The sequence below is a fragment of the Hippocampus bargibanti genome, linkage group LG03 (assembly GCF_051943395.1).
Source record: "Hippocampus bargibanti isolate YZ-2025 linkage group LG03, ASM5194339v1, whole genome shotgun sequence".
In the NCBI taxonomy this organism is placed as follows: domain Eukaryota; kingdom Metazoa; phylum Chordata; class Actinopteri; order Syngnathiformes; family Syngnathidae; genus Hippocampus; species Hippocampus bargibanti.
The window spans coordinates 24,314,712-24,328,978 of record NC_142736.1 but is presented as its reverse complement, the minus strand read 5'-3'; the positions used below and the strand labels follow the sequence as shown (position 1 = coordinate 24,328,978).

Below are 14,267 nucleotides of genomic sequence, written 5' to 3'. Positions count from 1 at the left end.
ACGAAAGAAGCTAACAGTTCACCAAATATTTCATTTTCTTGTCCTACGGCGCCTCTTTCATCTTTATATTTCCCGAGAGTCTAGATCAGGGGTGCTCAATATGTAGATTGAAATCTATCAATTGTTCTCCAATGTACTATTGATAGATCGCATGCCAAGGTCATGTTACATTGTCATGAATTGACACTCTACAAATAAAGTTGAGTTTAAATATAATGGTGAGATCATTTTGATCTGGTCATTTCAAAAGCAGCTCCCAAACTGAAGAAGTGTGAGCAGCCTTGGTCTAGAATAGATGATCACTTCGTCAATCTGTGTGATACGGGTCAATGTAAAACATGAAGCACATTTCATTTCAGGACAGCTTTGTGAACATTTAAAAAATGTGAAAAAGTCCCTCTTTCCAACTCTTTCGCTTTTGAACACACTGATTGATTGCTTTATTTTTGTAGTACCCGAGCATTAGCACTGGCAAGAAAACAGTTGCATACAACTCTGAGATCCTCCTATACCAACAAAATACGGTGACATAAGACATCTGTGTAACTTTTTACAATTCAAAGATGAAAAAATTTGGACTTATTTCTTCTTAAAATCTGCTCCATGACTATTCGTCCATGATGAATGGAATTTCACTCCCATAATTACAAAATCTGCTCATTAATCTAAGGAGGGGCGGTTAGGCTGAGTACCAAGTTCCAAGAGACCGACTGGTGGTTGGAGACTATTGCTCTAAATCACAATCAGTCACGTTCTAAACCATTCCTGCTGTCTGATTCTTTGGCAGATTGGTCCTCCACTTTCATGCAAGACTATGTAGCACTCTTTCTTTAATTGATCTCCTGTTTTTGGTTCTCTCAACCTTTGATCGCTCTGTCTTGCATGCCATTTAACTGGGAATCACCTCAGGCCCTTGTCCCCAACAAAAAGTTCTGCCTGGGCCCTATTTGTGCAGTGCGGTTGCAGAACATCACTGGTTTTTGTCAAGGCAATAGAACCCTTTCCAAGTCTAAAGAGATTCTTGATGTGAACTTATTGAACTGTGTTCAGAGTCCATTGTTTTTTTTCTGGAATGGCTGCTGTACTGTTTGGGTTTTGCTTTTACCCGTGACATTTTCCTGATTTTTTTTTTTGCTTTCCAGCAGACACCTGAATGTTTTGTACTTGTGTTTGTGGCAGTTTTGATTGGATATGATGAGATCAAAATGGACTTTCACTCCCATAATTACAAAACATATTTGGCTAAAAACAAATGGTTCCACGAGAGAACATAATACAGACAGTGAGAATAGTGCTTACAGCATCATACGTTAGAACTGTTTTAGACTGAATTATGAATACTGTCGTTTGAAATGGCAGTCAGTGCTAAATGGAACATTGGGGCTTCTGAAAGGAATCAAAACAAAATGTCAGGAAACACCAATTATATCACAAACGTATTTGGGGTTAATAAAAGGCCCTAGATGTGTGTTCTGATTGCTCATCCTTATTAATATGACATTGAATATGTTTACTTCGTAATATGTTTACAAATATTTGAATACGGTCATATTGGATTCTCTCTATCAAACACTTTCCAGGAAAGTAGTTGCGAAACTTTTTTTTTTTGAACGTTTGACCTGTTTATGCCCAATGAGGCTGTAAAAACACAATAAGCGGTAATGCGATTGTCATATCAAATGGTTAGGCCATACGCATCACGCTGAGAATGCCCCCTCGTGTCGTGAAGGGGAAGTCTTGTCAATTACCGTACCACATAGTAAACCAGTTAAATGTTTTTTTTAATATATTATTCATGTTTTTCTGATGTGTGTGTCATTCATTTTATTTTTGAAATGAACACGAGAACTGATAAATATAATTTACTGTTTGTGTTACTCTTCCTCTTGGAGTGCTTGCCACAAAATGTGAACATAAATCCTTTGTGTTTTTGGTAACACTGATTATAAGCGTTTATAATATGCAAAGGGAGTAAAATGGGCTTGTTAGACTGAGAAGTCACAAAATTTATAAAATTGAACCTTCATACAATTTTGTAGTACGGAGATTGTTACTTTCTTTTGTCAAGCTTGGCTACCACGAAATGTAACTTTTTCTAAATGTGTAGTAATCTTTTTTCAGGCTTGCTCCTTACATTGTCCGATATTTTGAATTTGTTCTGACAAGAAAGTAGTAATTTAGGTATCTTTGCCTCCCAAATTATGGTACTCTAAAACGGGAGTGCCTTCATAAAGAATAACAGCACAATTACGTTCAGCATAAAAGAGCGTCACATTTTTAATGGTTTGTTTTGCACATTTTTCTCAGTATGTTCATCAAAATATCACGCGAAATCTCTCCAAGGCTTAAAAAAAGATTGGGGCTCGAAGTTTGTCCTCTGGTGTGAATGATTAACTGTATGCGCCCCCTGGTGGTTATGACGGGGTCTGGGGTCTTGATTTTTTTAATGCTAATAATTCAGCAGACGTGAATTAGTCATGATAAATACACAAACGTTTTAGACAAGAGTGGACATTTTCAATATCTCTGCTCTAAGCTCAATTAAAAGGATACACAAGTCTTGGGGAAACAATAAAATTTAAGCACAGACTAAGTTAAGTTGAGCGATGATTCGGCGCCTTGTTGCACACCTCCACAATGACCTGTTGCAATGTCTTTATGGATGCCGCCATTGGATGGAAACTTTCCTGGAAGCTGCATTTTCCTTCCCTGAGCCAAGCAAAGTAGCCATCCAGCTGCATCTGTACCTCAGCTTGCTCCTCAAGTTCAGCTTGCAGTGCATTTCGAGCATACACCTCGGTCTCATAAGACTTGTGGATCTCCGTCAAGGATGACTCCAGTCGGAGCATCTCCTATAAATGGGGAAGTATATTAGAACACAATGTGAGTTCATTTTCTTCATTAAAAGTAATATTGTTCAAGATATCTATTTTGGTGTGTGCAATATGGTGGCAGTAAATAATTATTCTCCTTATTCCTGAGAGCTCTTATGTATAGTGCCTGTAAGACGCAGGAAAGAACAATATTTGTTACATTTCCCGGTGTGGTTTACTGTATTGGAAAGTTGGGTTGAAAAATCAATACACCACCAAAACGCAGTGCGTGTGCTACCTTCAATTTATGAACAAAAATTACAGTACTCACAGCGACACACTTATTTTTATTATTCAAGGGTTAATCAAGTAAAATTACTTTATTACTACACTCGCCTGTGTGTCCGGAGGATGTTTCCTGTGACACTCGTCTTCCTTCAATAGGACATTGGGCGGGACAGCGAAGCAGTGGTTGACCAGCTGCTCTTCCATCCGCTCCGACAGCTGCTTGAAATTCTCCCCCACAAACGCTTGAAGTTTTCGGCTACACTCTCTAGCTTGAACGCGGAGCTGCTCCTCGGTCGTCGCGTCCGGCTCACCTTTACTCAGTTGTCGCACGCATACTTTCTCCACCACGTTCAACATGTCGCGAAGACATTCCAAGAAGGCGCTGGAGAGACGGAACATGAACGTTTGCGGAGTGAAGCCGAAAAACTGCGTCTCGTAAAGTTCTAAAGACGAAGCGGGGAGAATGCCGGTCTCGTCGGGTGTATCTTCTCTGGCATCCATTCTTGTTGTTGCTTTTCCCGCCTCGCCTTGATCGTTTCTTCCTCTTTTAGTGGCGTCGGCAGTAGATGAACAAATATATTACGCTCTACTGCAACCAAGTGACGACAAAACGCATTGCAACCACGAGAAGTGCGCTTCTGGAGTGGGACTCAAAACTTTCCCCCCCACAAAGTACCACTATAGAATTGCAAATAGTATGGAAAAAAAATATTTAAAAACTACCAATTCATTTAAGAAATTGTTGGAATTGAAATCTCCTATCTGGTGTGCGGGCAGTGTTGGATCCACTCCCATTCAGTGATCGTGTGTATGCGGTTGTCTCTCTGAGTGCCCTGCGATCGTGTCGTGCGGCTTTCGCCTAGTCAGCTCAGATAAACTCCAGTGTTGCAAACGACAATCACGTTGTTCCATTTCATATGTAATGTACATCATATTCAAATCAAACGTGTAACTAAATAAATGTTCAAACAAACCTGTAATTAAAGATTGAATAAAAATGTTTTATCCTAACAATTTAATACAACTGAACTGCATTTGATCAAGGTTATGTGTACCACAACAGCTGGCGTCTCATCGTTTTTGCGGGCGGCATTCTAAGCATCGCACATGACGTAGGCGTCAGACACGCCTCCTGTTTGCCGGAAAAAAAGGGACATGCGCGGTGTCACTTCGTATACTTTCCGTGTTCCTGTTCTCGGCTTGTCTCCTCGTAGCGGCTTTTCGCCTCCACACGTGTAACCTTTCCTATGTGAATCTCCCTCTCCTGAATCCACGTGTAAGATCACCCTGTTGTCAGGAAAATGCGTGGGATTGTATGTCATCATCAGATCCTCCGTGCTTGCATGCATAGCCGTTTGTGTGACGGGGGGCAAATATAGCGCTGTGGAAGTTTAGCCGGCTCTTGTTAGCATTGTGATGTTAGCTAGCCGACGAGCATCCACTTTTTGTTGTTGTGTTGCTAACGTTAGCTAGCTAGCAACCGTAGAAAGAACAAGACTAAATGCGACGAGCCAAACCACTCAATATAAATGAAATGTTTATTGCTTGTCTTTCTCTCTCCAGGTGTGAAGCCACAAAAACCGGCAACCATGGGGGCTTATCTGTCGCAACCGAACACCACCAAGACCTCTTCCGATGGCGGCAACAGCACTATGAGCTACGGCTTCTCTGCTATGCAGGGCTGGCGGGTTTCTATGGAGGTGAGCCGAATGAAACTAGGACAATTTGAAGCGCTTTAATTGGGAAAACAGCTTATCCTTTGTTAATGTCAAAAAGTACTCCGAGTCCTTATCAAAATTTACTCGCATCTATCTTATCGTCCCCACTTGAAACAATGAAAATCTAAAAACAATCACCATCATGTTTTGGACTTTATAGACATTAAGCCACTCACACCATGTGTTCACTTTTGAGAAAAAAGTTTAACATCACTATCAGAAACGTACGACCAATCGTCACGAAATTCATGTGCACATTTGTACTCATGTCCACACCAATCTCTTAAAATATGGAGGCATTCGGTCCGGTAATGAATTAGATGTTCAGCGTCATTCTCTCCATAACAAAAGCTTAGAGTCCCTTAAAGTAAAAAAACTCCAATCAATGTTGACCAAAAACGTATGTCGACATATCTACCCATATGCACATCAATCTCTTACAATATCAGAATAATCGGACACATATTTGGAATTTTACTTCACTCCATTGGTGCTTAATCTATTGTAATGAGGAAAATACTGAATCAAAAAAATTTGAGCGATCATTGAAATATTTTCAGAGATTGAAGTGGGCATAGGGAGAGATGGATACATGAATTTTGATGCCACTGGGTTATTGTTTTCTAATGTTGCATAAGCAACATTAAGCTTTCTTTCTCTAATTAGTTTGTGTACAGTACCTTGTTAGTTTGTTTTTGAGAACAGTAAGGTGACTTCAGTGGCACCGATCAAATAATCTTGTTGCTATCCAATACTGTACTGTAAAGCATTCAAGTCTAGGTTAATGCTAATTTTGTATGTGTATCTGTGTGGAACAGGATGCTCACAATTGTATCCCTGAGTTTGACGAAGAGACCGCCATGTTTTCTGTGTATGATGGTCATGGAGGTAAATGTTGAACACACTGTTTATTAGTGAATGATTCATTGCCTTTGAACACCAATAATCCATATCATATTCACTTAGTATTGCGCTGTGGTTTTTGTCCCGCTTCTGTTACCTTTGCTGAGATATTATATCCTCCCATTTAGGAGAAGAGGTCGCTCTTTATTGCTCAAAGTACCTTCCTGATATCATCAAGGAGCAGAAAACCTACAAAGATGGCAAATTACAGAAGGTTGGAACATGTTGCTGGCAAGTACATATTTCAGAATGTGAGCTCTCCCTTTAGATCGACTTGGTTTTCGTGCGTGTTCTTTGTAGGCACTGGAGGATGCCTTCTTGGCCATCGACTGCAGAATCACCACAGAGGACGTCATCAAAGAACTGGTGCAGATCGCCGGCCGTCCCATCGAGGAACCCCCAATTCAAAAAGTGGCAGACGAGGACGACGGTGAGTTATTCCTTAAAGGACAACCGACGTCTCCGGACAAGTTGTGTCCATAATTTGTAAAATGGCTTCAAATGACTTTTACTGAGCGTATTTTACAAAGATTCCACCGCATATAGCTATATTTTACATTTTAAGACTCGCGCTGAATATTCAGGAAGTCTTGTTTTTGAGTTGGTGACGAGTCCGTACGTGACGTCACTAAAGAACCGCCCTTTACCGTTAAAAAGACGCATTGTAGCGGTCCTTCCATCACGTCAATGTATTTTGCTGTACTTGTTTGGTCTGGGGACCTCGTGTTGCACCCAGAAGTCCAGAAGCGGGCGTCCAAGCGCCATATAAGGAATTTATCAGCCTTTGGAAACGGAGGTAGTCACAGGAGGTCGCCATTTTGTGCCTCTTTTTTTGGGTGAGAGATTTTCCCCCAATGTTGCCTCAAAATGGCACAAATTATTTAATTGATTGCAAACATGTATGCTTTCCTCTTCAGAACTATTTGAATCATATTCATAACTAGAGGTGTAACAAGAAAGCATATTCTCCGAATGTGAAGCCATTGTTTTGAGTCACTAGCAATGCAAGACGTCTTGGTGTGACGTCACGAACTGGGGGCGGGACTTTCTGAAAATGCCCAATTCACAATTCATTTTTTGCAGATTTTGGACACTTGAAGTCATTTTTATATGTTTTGCTTTTGAATAAAAATATACTGCATGTTTTGGGTATTTTAGATGTTATAAAACGTTTTTCTGGTGTCAGTTAAACAAAAAAGTGACGTCGGTTGTCCTTTAAATAATGGGGGGTTTCAGCTCCCTAATTCTTGGTGAACGGTTTTTGCACATCTACATTTGCACAGTATACAGTTGACATTTTTATTTTGTTATGCTTAGAATATCTTGCTTTCTATCCTTTCACTCCCACCCCAACCCCATCCCTCTTCAATTGCTGCTGTGGACTGCATATTTCCCCATTGCGGGACGAATAAAGGTATTCTGATTCTGAACAATGTTCCTAATGACGATCTCTCTAACACTCTCTCGCTCTCCGCTGTTTGTTCTGCTCCCTGTCCAGTGGACACAGAGGAGGCGGCGTTACTTCATGAAGAGGCTACGATGACCATCGAGGAGCTGCTCGTGCGCTACGGACAAAATAAAAACTCTAACAAGCAAGCCACTGCCAGCTGGTAAGCTCAAAATATTTGTTTTTGAAGTATTTAATTGATCACTTTGAAACAGTCTGTATTCCTTCCAGACATTCCCACGACATTTTTAATATCCATAAAGGACCGTGGACAACCACTAAGGTTGAACACAATTTCCACCACCTGGTGTTTGACATCCAATTAAATCAGAGCATGAAGAAATATACATGTAACTAATCCCCATAAAAGTGATTCTGTTGCTGTCATTAAATCTTTATTTCCCTGTAGTGACACCTTAACATTCTTGGTACAAGTGTCAATCTAATGTTTAAACCAAAATGTAAAACTCAAGAGTCTTTCTAATTTTGACTAATCCAAAATGTTGAAAATGGCTCACTCTCACAGGCAAAGCAACAATTTTAGAATCAGAATCAAAAAACGTTTATTTGTCCCGCAATGGGGAAATTTGCAGTCCACAGCAGCAATTTGAAACGGGGTGGGGGTGGGTGAAAGGATAGAAAACAAGATATTCTAAGCATAGTAAAATAAAAATGTCAATTGTAGACTGTACTCTCATTTCCAGCGCAACCACGAAGAAGTCATCGAGTCAGTGTCCGGAGGCCTCTGGGCACAAGGGGAAAGGTGAGGAAGGACCGAAGAAGGAGGGGAGTGTCAATGGAGAGGTAGAGGAGGAGAGCAACGGAACAGAGAAAGATGGCGATGGGGCAGACTGCGGGTCCAAGTTGCGGGCATGCCGCAGAACAATTAGCGATGAAGGTTGCGGCTCGGGTAAGATCACTTGACCCTGGTCATCCTTTCAGAAGTCACCTGAATCCAGTTTCAGCCTTGAAGACTTTTGGGCTCGTGTCGCCTCCACAGAAGTTGACTGCGACGGCTCAGCTGGGGATGAAAAGGCTACTAAAACTGAGGTGGATGCAGGCCCCTCATGTTCGTCGTCCTCCAAAACTGAAGGCGATTCCAAGTCCAGATTCTTCGAAGACAGTGAAGAGTCTGAAGGGGAGGGTGAAGATGAACAGGAGAAAGATGAGGGCAGCGAAGAAGAGGTGAGCTTACAAAGTCCAATGACTGGGTCGGTTGAGACGCAAGAACAACAAGCTGATGTTCTTGTGCTCGTTCAGGATGGCAGCGAAGAAGGGGAGGAGGTTGACAGCAGTGAGTTGGAAGAGGATACTGAAGAGGGCGAGGAAGACTCTGAGGATGAAGATGAGGAGGAAATGAGTCTACCTGGAATGAATGGCAAAGAGGAGGTGTGTACCTGAAAGCAACAGTTTGACACTTTTGGTATTTTCTGTCCGTATAATTGTCTTGTTATTGCAATTGGTTTTTTTCATGAATTGTATTTCAAAATACATGACCAAAATTGTGGAGCGGTGGATCCGGTTCCTCAACTCACTGATTAGTTTGTGACCAGTAGAAAGACTCGCCAAAATGCACAAATGCTTAATCATTGGCTGCTTATTAAAAGTATCCACACATAATTGTATTTAACTCATTCACTGATGTGCAAAAATGTGTCCACTCTGGTGCCAGGGTTTTTGTCATTTTCACTCAAATTGCAAGACCCACAGAATATTGAGTTTTAGGACTGCATAAATATTCAATGCAGCATTAGAAACCGTAGACCTCTCTTATTTCATTTAAATAAATGAATTAATTCCTGAGTTTAATGAGTCTGGAGTTATCTTCTTCAAATGGGGGCGACTGTACAAAATAACATACAATACATGCATATTGATTTCGGTAGCGCTTTAACAATAGCTGTAGCTGTTACAAAGCACTTAACATGGACAAAATGCAAATGCTGCCCCCTCGTGGAAGGGAAAAATATTGCCAGAGGTCTGACCAGTGCTTTATCGGCACCCCCGCAAAGAAAACCAAAACCCAAAAAATCGGCAATGGCACTCGACGTCACACTTTTCAATTCCCAAATATATTTGCGAATGGCAGCGAATGAGTTAATTATAATTTATCAGAATCAGAAAACCTTTATTCGTCCCACAATGGGGAAATTGGCAAATTTATTGATGATTGGCCAATTCAGTCAGTTTGTCACACCTTTTTTTTGTTGAAAAAAAGGTACCATTGTGTATGACAGATTTTGAGAAGTATGAATATCCTTATAGCTTAGTGGGCTTTTTTTTCTAAATAAAACTAACCTGTTGCGTTTTGGGGTGTGCTGTATTGCAGCCTGGCTCAGACAGCGGCACCACTGCTGTCGTGGCTCTGATCCGAGGCAAACAGCTGATTGTGGCCAACGCTGGAGACTCCCGCTGTGTGGTCTCGGAACGAGGTAACAATCCCATATTTTTATTTGTGTCTGCCACAAATAGACTCTTTCCTCTTATTCAACACCGGAACGTGTGACTCTCCTGATGTGTTTCAACTGAGATTTTAATAATTTATTTTTGTGTTGCGCTGCTTCAGACTGTGAAATATAACACACGTCTGGCTTTTCCACAGGGAAAGCTGTGGACATGTCTTATGACCATAAGCCAGAGGATGAGCTGGAGCTGTCTCGTATTAAAAAGGCTGGAGGCAAAGTAACCATGGACGGACGAGTCAATGGTGGACTGAATCTCTCCAGAGCTATTGGTATGTATCCACGTCATTACCCAAGAGCCACTCAGTTTGTTACAACTTCACATCTGAAACCCATAATTTGAAGTAAAAATACGTTGCGCATGTGTGATGATTAACTCCCCATAGGTGGCTCTGTCTGTATTTGTTGCTCTTCTCAATTTCACTTCTTTAAAATGTACAACACATCACTTACACGTGCTTTCTTAAGGTTAAAAAAATAGTCAATAACTAATTTTCTGTGCTGTCGTCTGTGTTGTCAGGTGATCATTTCTACAAGAGGAACAAGGTTCTGCCCCCAGAAGAGCAGATGATATCAGCCATGCCCGACGTGAAGGTTTTGACCCTCAACGATGACCACGACTTCATGGTCATCGCCTGCGATGGCATCTGGTGGGAAGCTTTTAGCTTTGAAATCATCCCTGATACATAGTTGTTTCACGCTACCCCGGTCGATATTTTTGACATCTGACTGAGCCTCAATTTCTTACAACTTTCACGCAGGAATGTGTTGAGCAGTCAAGAGGTGGTGGACTTCATCAACGAAAGGATCAAGCCGCACCAGAGTGGAGCCAGACCGCTTTCGTCCATCGTGGAAGAGGTGACCAAAAAAAAAAAAGATACACGCAGATGATAATCCAATTAAGAAATGTTGATTGAGTCTGTCAGTTATTTATTCATGGAACAATATAGTTGTTATTTTTTTGTGGTGGTGGTTGTTGCGTTGAACTGGACTTCAAACGTTCCTTTACTTATTGGTTTAGATTAGCCTTTCCTCCCGAGGGCCGTTATGAATTTGAGGAAGCCATTAGAATGTTTCACCCCTCCCATATATGATATATAGCCTCACCCCGACCTTTTTTGCGCCACGGACCGGTTTAATGTCAGACAATATTTTCACGGACCGGTGGATAAAGCAACTTTCCAAAGACGTTTGTTTTTTTTACTCATTTTGCTAGCTTACGGTGGGCTAATTTTAGCGGTATGTATCACATGACCTAGACAAGCGTTTTGACTTGCGTCAAGAGTAAATCAGAGACGGATGTAATCTAGTAATTTTTCATTTTATGTAAATTATTTATTCTTTCTGCGTGGCCCGGTACCAAATGACCCACGAACCGGTACCGGTCCGGGGGTTGGGGACCTCTGACATATAGAATGGACAACAAATTAATGAATACGTAGTTTTCAAATCTGAAATCAAGAATAAGGACTGTTATGGTTTACATCGGTCAATTTGACACTTTAAAAAATTTAGAAAGCTTCATGAAGTTCAATTTGCTTTCGCGGGCTGAATAAAATGAAGTGGCGGGCCAGATTTTGCCCCCGGGCCTTGACTTTGACACCTGTGGTGTACGGTTTCTTACGCTGCATTGCATGTTTATGTAGTCCTAAAACTCAATATTCTGTGGGTCCTGGAATCTTGAGTGAAAATGACAAAAACCCTGGCACTGGAGTGGACACATTTGCACGTCTGTCAGTGAATGATTTAATATCTTGCTTGTTTCGCCATATGGGAAGAGGTTCTTCTTGAAAAATTCATTGTGAATTAAATCATACAGTAAAGTCTCGTTATACCGATATTCTCGGGAGTCGGAAAAAATGTCGAGATAACTGTACTGTCAATATATCCGTCCTGCGCCGAACTGCATTAAAAAGGGGGGGGGGGGCAATACGTAAATGGGAGATCTTTGATATGGCATGTAATTTTATCATTGGGTTCATGCCTTGCGTATCTAGATGCTTTTTCTACAGTAATGAAGTGAAAAATAAACTTCTGCATAAAATAAAAACGTCTTTACACATTTTTAATGACTATTTCCTTTCAAAAATGCAACCAATGCAAAATCCTCACGTTGTTCTATACACACGAAACCACGAATGCCAGCATGTACAAACATATGAAATAAGTGATTGTTGCAAGCGATAAAAATATCTGAATACAACACAATTAAATACATGGATGGAAAACAAAAACTGCAACGTTTACATTACTTACGTTGATGAAGTATTCTGCGGCACGTCAAACTCTTTCGCGATGGAGGATTTGCTCCTTGTTGGATTCTCCGCGACAGCCACTATTGCCTTGTACTTCGTTCCGAGATCACAATTCTTACGTTTACCCATGGTTTAAATTGGTGTTGAACAACAGTACTGTATATAAGCTCTGCTACGCCTTTTTTATTGTTTTCGCGTATGACAGTTCAAAACACGGAAGCTGGTAGAAAATGGCGTCTGCTACACTACGCAAGACATGGGAGCTGGTCACGTGACCAACGGCGCGACCGATACAGATTTCGATAATGGTGGTACTGTATAGAAACCTCTAAGCAAATATCGATTCACCTTAAACTGCTTTTGTATCGATATAAACATAGGAAAATGGCCGGCGGGAGATGAAGAAGAGCACCGTCGTAACCGGATTATCGTAATACCCATGAATCGTACTAAACTGAACTAGTTATACATAAAAAGACTAGAAATTCGGCCGGGAAGTGAAAATAGTATCGTAATGAGCAGTATTATCAATATAACCGATATCGATATAACGAGACATTACTTTAATTGCAAAGTTAGCGGTGAAAAATTGCAATTCAATTTCTTTTCAAAATGGTTCAACCAGCTCCAACACCACCAGCCCAACTAACTTTTTCTAATTTGTTTCCCTTCTCAGCTTTTGGACCATTGTTTGGCCCCAGACACATCTGGAGACGGGACAGGATGTGACAACATGACCTGCATGATTATCACCTTCCGACCGCACCCCTGCCTCGCTCAGACCCTGTCAGACGACACGAAGAAAAGGAAGCACCCGGAGGAGGAGCAAGAGGAAAAAGCGGCTGCGAGGGGAGCCGAGCCCGAGAACAACGGGAATGACCGCAAAAAGCCCAAAAGTGACCAAAGCTAAGGAAGAACTGTTGGGGGGGGGGGGGGGGGGGCGAGCAGCCGGTCACCAGAAATGAAGTCCTGACCTCACACAATGCTCACTTCACTGTAAAACAACATTTTCTGTTTTAGGTGGATCCTGACTTTAGACTCACAACTTCCACTTTTTTTCCTGTCCTTTGCTGACATTGGAAATGATGATCCCTGACCCCTACGGCCGCCCTTGCCATTCAGTGGCAACTCGAGCAGTTCATCGTTTCCTAGGCTAAATTTGTTACCATGCTTTGATTAATTCCCAATTTTTTCCAAAGCACCCCTACTTTCCCTTCACCTGTCTTTTGCACACTTGAATTTTCATGGGAGAGTGAGCTGACTTAGCGTTTCTGTCCCCAACTTTCATTTTGCCTAACACCTGCACGATACTCTTGGGGTGTTCTGAAATCGCCTCTCCCCAGTGCCATAAAAGTTGTGATTTGCATCTATTTGCTCATCTTTCGTTGTCTGCAGGCAGAACACAGAGGCCATGTTTGCTGTCAGGCAGCGATGAGACAGACCACGAGCGTGTTTTGTGTTTAGTGCTGCATTAGATGCCCCCAACCCCCTTTTTTGTCTTCATTCCTACATGCAATCTATGTTTAAAAAATATTCTGGAAGCAAGAAAGTATTTTTTATCCCCCAAACACCCTTAGACATCCATCCAAGAAACATTCATGATCTCCCCATTTTCAATATATTTTTTTAGATTAGGATTTATATTACGCAAAGGTAATTTGTACCTGAATAGCCCTATCTTTATTAGATCGTTGCGATCTATGGAGGCAAGCACCAAGTTTGTTTTTGAGTGGTACAATTTGAATTAAAGACTTTCAATTTCTGATGATTGTAAGTTGGGATTTCACATTCTTAATTTTCTCTCCTGTACATAGTTTTCCCACCTAATGTCCTTGTACGTGAAGATTCAAATAATTTTTTTCTTTGTAATTGTAAGTCTGTAACATTTTCAGTCCATTCTCTTTTGACACCAGTATGTAAGTACATTCAAATAAATTTTTTTTTACAAAAGCAAAAGTGTGTATCGCAACTGTCTCATTGTGATTTTCTTTTACCTTCTTACTGGATCATTTGAAGGGATTCAGAAACCCTGCAGAGGGCAGCAACGATCTTGAGTGACAGGAGGGTGAACGACTTCCTAAAGAGCTTAAGAAGGAGGAATTTCTCAAGAGGGCCCAATCGCAACTCACGGTAATAGTCAAAAATACATTTTTGCCTTCTGATAATGATGATTGTACAACAGTTCTGTGCTCATGGATTTTCATATTGTTTTTTTCAATATTCTGTTTCACTTTTGGTATTCTGGGTTTTCGAGATTTCTACCCCAGGACCCCTGTGACTCATGGAAAATACAATGAATGTTCATCAACACTTTTTTCAAGAATTTTGGAAGAGTTAAAATAGAAATGATAAAATTAATAATAAAATCACTTTTTGGGGGG

The 14,267-nt window shown here is 41.0% G+C and overlaps 2 protein-coding genes across 2 annotated transcripts; one reads left to right on the top strand and one right to left on the bottom strand.

Moving 5' to 3' along the window:
- Positions 1-1,827: 1,827 nt before the first annotated feature.
- On the bottom strand, positions 1,828-3,627 carry mis12 (MIS12 kinetochore complex component). Its single transcript, XM_088991328.1, has 2 exons — positions 3,210-3,627; positions 1,828-2,852 (listed from the first exon to the last, which is right to left on the bottom strand). Exons 1-2 carry the CDS (start codon positions 3,600-3,602, stop codon positions 2,595-2,597), a joined length of 651 nt encoding a protein of 216 aa, XP_088847454.1. The 5' UTR covers positions 3,603-3,627; the 3' UTR covers positions 1,828-2,594.
- A 652-nt stretch (positions 3,628-4,279) lies between these two features.
- On the top strand, positions 4,280-13,842 carry ppm1g (protein phosphatase, Mg2+/Mn2+ dependent, 1G). The gene is made up of 14 exons (XM_088992717.1): positions 4,280-4,377; positions 4,665-4,801; positions 5,638-5,707; positions 5,851-5,936; positions 6,023-6,152; positions 7,221-7,332; positions 7,874-8,079; positions 8,170-8,354; positions 8,430-8,558; positions 9,499-9,601; positions 9,772-9,903; positions 10,152-10,281; positions 10,393-10,489; positions 12,563-13,842. The coding sequence occupies exons 2-14, from the start codon at positions 4,691-4,693 to the stop codon at positions 12,794-12,796; spliced, it is 1,725 nt and encodes a 574-aa protein (XP_088848843.1). The 5' UTR covers positions 4,280-4,377; positions 4,665-4,690; the 3' UTR covers positions 12,797-13,842.
- The last annotated feature ends 425 nt before the right edge of the window (positions 13,843-14,267 follow it).

What these genes read in the sequence shown, in the direction of transcription:
- mis12 (XM_088991328.1), bottom strand. Translation starts at nt 3,602, where the DNA reads ATGGATGCCAGAGAAGATACACCCGACGAGACCGGCATTCTCCCCGCT. An exon ending in AACATCCTCCGGACACACAG is followed by an intron (nt 2,853 to 3,209) that starts GCGAGTGTAGTA and finishes CCCCATTTATAG; the next exon opens with GAGATGCTCCGACTGGAGTC.
- ppm1g (XM_088992717.1), top strand. Translation starts at nt 4,691, where the DNA reads ATGGGGGCTTATCTGTCGCAACCGAACACCACCAAGACCTCTTCCGAT. An exon ending in AGTGGCAGACGAGGACGACG is followed by an intron (nt 6,153 to 7,220) that starts GTGAGTTATTCC and finishes CTCCCTGTCCAG; the next exon opens with TGGACACAGAGGAGGCGGCG. An exon ending in GAATGAATGGCAAAGAGGAG is followed by an intron (nt 8,559 to 9,498) that starts GTGTGTACCTGA and finishes GCTGTATTGCAG; the next exon opens with CCTGGCTCAGACAGCGGCAC.